General features: G+C 73.6%; 1 protein-coding gene across 1 annotated transcript; it reads right to left on the bottom strand.

Annotated features, from left to right (window-relative positions):
- Window positions 1–12: 12 nt before the first annotated feature.
- Window positions 13–2,550, bottom strand: AURANDRAFT_64811 (hypothetical protein; the record flags this gene model as incomplete). The annotated part of the gene is made up of 1 exon (XM_009039429.1): window positions 13–2,550. A coding segment is annotated over one exon (2,538 nt), but the record flags the coding sequence as incomplete, so codon positions are not given.
- Window positions 2,551–3,095: the final 545 nt, after the last annotated feature.

Raw genomic sequence — 3,095 nt, 5'->3', positions numbered from 1 at the left:
CCTTCTTCCAACGAGGTAGGTCTCGGGGACCACGGTGACGGCGACGCCGCGCGGCGCGTCCGTGGCGACGAGCCGCTCGAGGAGCAGGCGCCCGAGGCTCACCACGGACTGGGAGCAGAGCCTGTTCTTGGCGCGGAGCGCCTTCGTCGACAAGTGCTTCACCCACTCGTGCGGCCGGGCCGCGAAGCTCCGCAGAGCCATGAGCAGGTGCGTCGAGACGAGCTCGTCGCCCGAGAGCAGGAAGTAGTCCTGGGACTTGCCCCAGATGCGGCGCAGCGAGTGCACGAAGTCCACGAGGCACAGCGGCCGCTCGGCGCGCAGGAACTCGCGCAGGCCCGGCGCCGCGGAGATCAGGGCCTCGAGCGGCTGCGGGACCGAGCCGTCGACGAACGCCGCGACGTATTCGTTGCAGGCGTTGACGGCGGCCGAGTGCTCGCCGTCCGCCGTCACCACCAGCACCGCAAACCGCCTGCACTGGGCCTTGGCCTCGAGGCTGCGCCGGCACGCGCGGAGCCGCCCGTTCGCCGTCGTGTGGCCCAAGGCGCGGCACTCGTCGCAGGGCGCGTCCGTCGCGCAGCGCGCGGCCGTCGGCGGGCGGTAGACGCACTCGCCCGTCGCGCAGAGCCGGCTGGACACGCAGTCGTCGGCCCAGCGCGTGCCGCGGCAGCGGTTGCAGACGAGCGCCGACGACCAGGCCCGGCCGATATGGCGGAGGTCGGCGGCTTTTCCGCCGCCCTTGGGAGGCGTGAAGTGCTTCGCGACGGGGAACGACAGGTTCGTGCCGACGAGCACCAAGTGGCTGAAGTCGACGCCCGAGACCATCTGCCGACCCGCCATGAGCGTCTCCATGGCCGCCGCGGGGTCCAGGGCGACGTCGTCGGCGAATTTGAGCGCGTCGGCCTGCGTCACGGGCGGGTAGAAGCCGACGAAGACGACGGCCTCGTCGTCCGAGGCCGTGGCGTAGACGGGCGAGGCGCCGACGGCCACGGGCACGCCGTCGAACTGGCCGGTGGCCACGCGAGCGAGGACGGCGCCGTCGCCCGCGGCGCCGAGCGTCGGCGCGCCGCACGCGTCGGACACGGCCTCGTAGGCCCGCATGATGCCGTCGGGGTAGGACCCGGAGTAGGGCTGGAGCGCGAGCCGCGAGTTCCGGTGCGTGCCCGGCGGCACGAGCACGTCGTTCGTCGCGGCGATGGTCTGCAGGGTCGGCTGCTGGCGGTCGTCGAGGTCGCTGGATCCGGCGCCGCCGCGCAAGCCGTAGACGTTGCCGTGCGTCTTCACGTTGCGCTCCAAGGACAGGAGGGACTCCGTGCCCCCCCACTTCACGCTCAGGCCGCTCATGCTCCGGCAGAAGACGTCGATGCGCTCGGTCATGGGGTGCGAGCGCGCGAGCGCGCCGGACCCGATCATCGCGTCCAAGGCCCGAGCGCCCGACGACAGCTCGGGCCCGAGAGGTCGGAGCCGCAGCACGTCGAGGCGCTGCCCCGCGACGGACGCGGTCGGCGGCCGCAGCATCGGGCCCGCGGGCGGCGAAAGCTCGGCGGCGTCCTCGCGGGGGCCGAGCGACGACTTCGCGGCGAGGCGCTCGAGGCGCGCGACGGCGCGCCGCGCGTCGTCGTTCGGGCAGCAGCGGCCCATGTGCGCCAGGAGGGCCGAGAGGTCGTTCATCGAACGGCCGGCGACGCTCCGCTCACAGAACGGACATCGGTAGTGGAATGGCGTCGGCGCGACGCGTTCGGCCGCGGCGCTCGAGACGTCGAGCGCGATCGCGACCTTCTCGCGGACGTTGCAGAGCTCGAAGATGTCGGGCCAGATCATGAAGACCGTGCCCGACACGACGATGACGCGGACCTTGCCGTCGGCGCGCTCCTCGAAGCGGAACGCGACGTGCGCGTCCGAGGCCGACGCGGCGCACATCGACGCCGCCGTCGCGCCGCCCTCGGCCGCGTCGACGGCCATGCATCTCCGGAATTCGGAGATGATGGCCGTCGTCAGCAGCAGTGGCATGGACTCGGACGGCCAGGCGGCGGTCCACTCGACGGTACGCTGCGTCCCGTTAGGGAACACGAGCTTGACTCGCTTGTCGCCGCGGGGCCTCTTCAGGTCGCCCTTCCGGCGGTCGGTCGCGAAGAAGAACTGCGCGGCGACCTCGTTGAACTCCTCGTTGGCGGCGAGGTTGGCGCCGCAGCAGACCCGCGAGCAGACCGTCGTCGACGGCGTCGGAATCCGCGCGAGGAGCGTGTAGACGACGTCGCCGGCCTTCTCCGCGAGACCGATGGCCGCGCGGAAGGCGTCCGTGCTCGGGAGGATGATGGGGTCGCCGCCGTCGAGCGAGATGGAGATGTGGACGAGGTTCGCGCGCGCGTCGTCGTAGACCTGGAGCTCGTCGTCCGGGCAGTACCGCGCCCCGAGCTCGAGCGCGTCGTCGCCGCGCTCGGGTAGGGACGGGGTGTACACTAACACGGGGGAGGACCGCCAGAGCTCCGTGCCCGAGCCCCACTCCTTCACGCCGAAGGACAGGCGGACGAGGTGCCGCCCCCGCTGCGACATGGTCCGGCTCGGGCTTCGCTGCCGATCGCCGCGCCCTTTGTGACGACGCCGGTCGCGCCGCGGCGCCCCGCCGTCGCCCCCGGGCGCCTGTGTGGCCGCCGGGCCCGACGGACGCCGCGGGGCCGGGCCTCGGCGCCGAAGGAGCGCGAGGAGCGGCGCTTTCCACGGGTTTCGAAACTCGCGGCGTCTTGCCGAAGCTCGGCCATTGTCTTGGCCGCGTCCTGCGTCCTGCTCGCGTCCCGCGCTCGTCTTGGCCGGGGCTCGCGCCCGTCCGGCTTCCGGGACGCCGCCGAGACGCCGGAGGACCTGGCCGGGACCTGGAAGGACGTGGCCAGAGACGCGGCGGACGCTACCGAGACCCGGCGAGACGCGCGGGACGTCGCCGGGACCCGGGACCCGCCCGAGACCGCACCGGGACGCGGAAGACTCCCGGCGGACGCGGCCGGGACGCGCGCCGGGACGCCCGGGACGCCGACCCCGGGACGCGGCCGAGACGCGACGGACATCGGCGGGACGCGCGCCGGGACCCACGCGGGACGCGGGCG

This window comes from Aureococcus anophagefferens (genome assembly GCF_000186865.1).
Source record: "Aureococcus anophagefferens unplaced genomic scaffold AURANscaffold_11, whole genome shotgun sequence".
Classification (NCBI taxonomy): domain Eukaryota; class Pelagophyceae; order Pelagomonadales; family Pelagomonadaceae; genus Aureococcus; species Aureococcus anophagefferens.
Note: the sequence above shows the minus strand (reverse complement) of the source record. Positions and strands in the feature narration are given on the sequence as shown.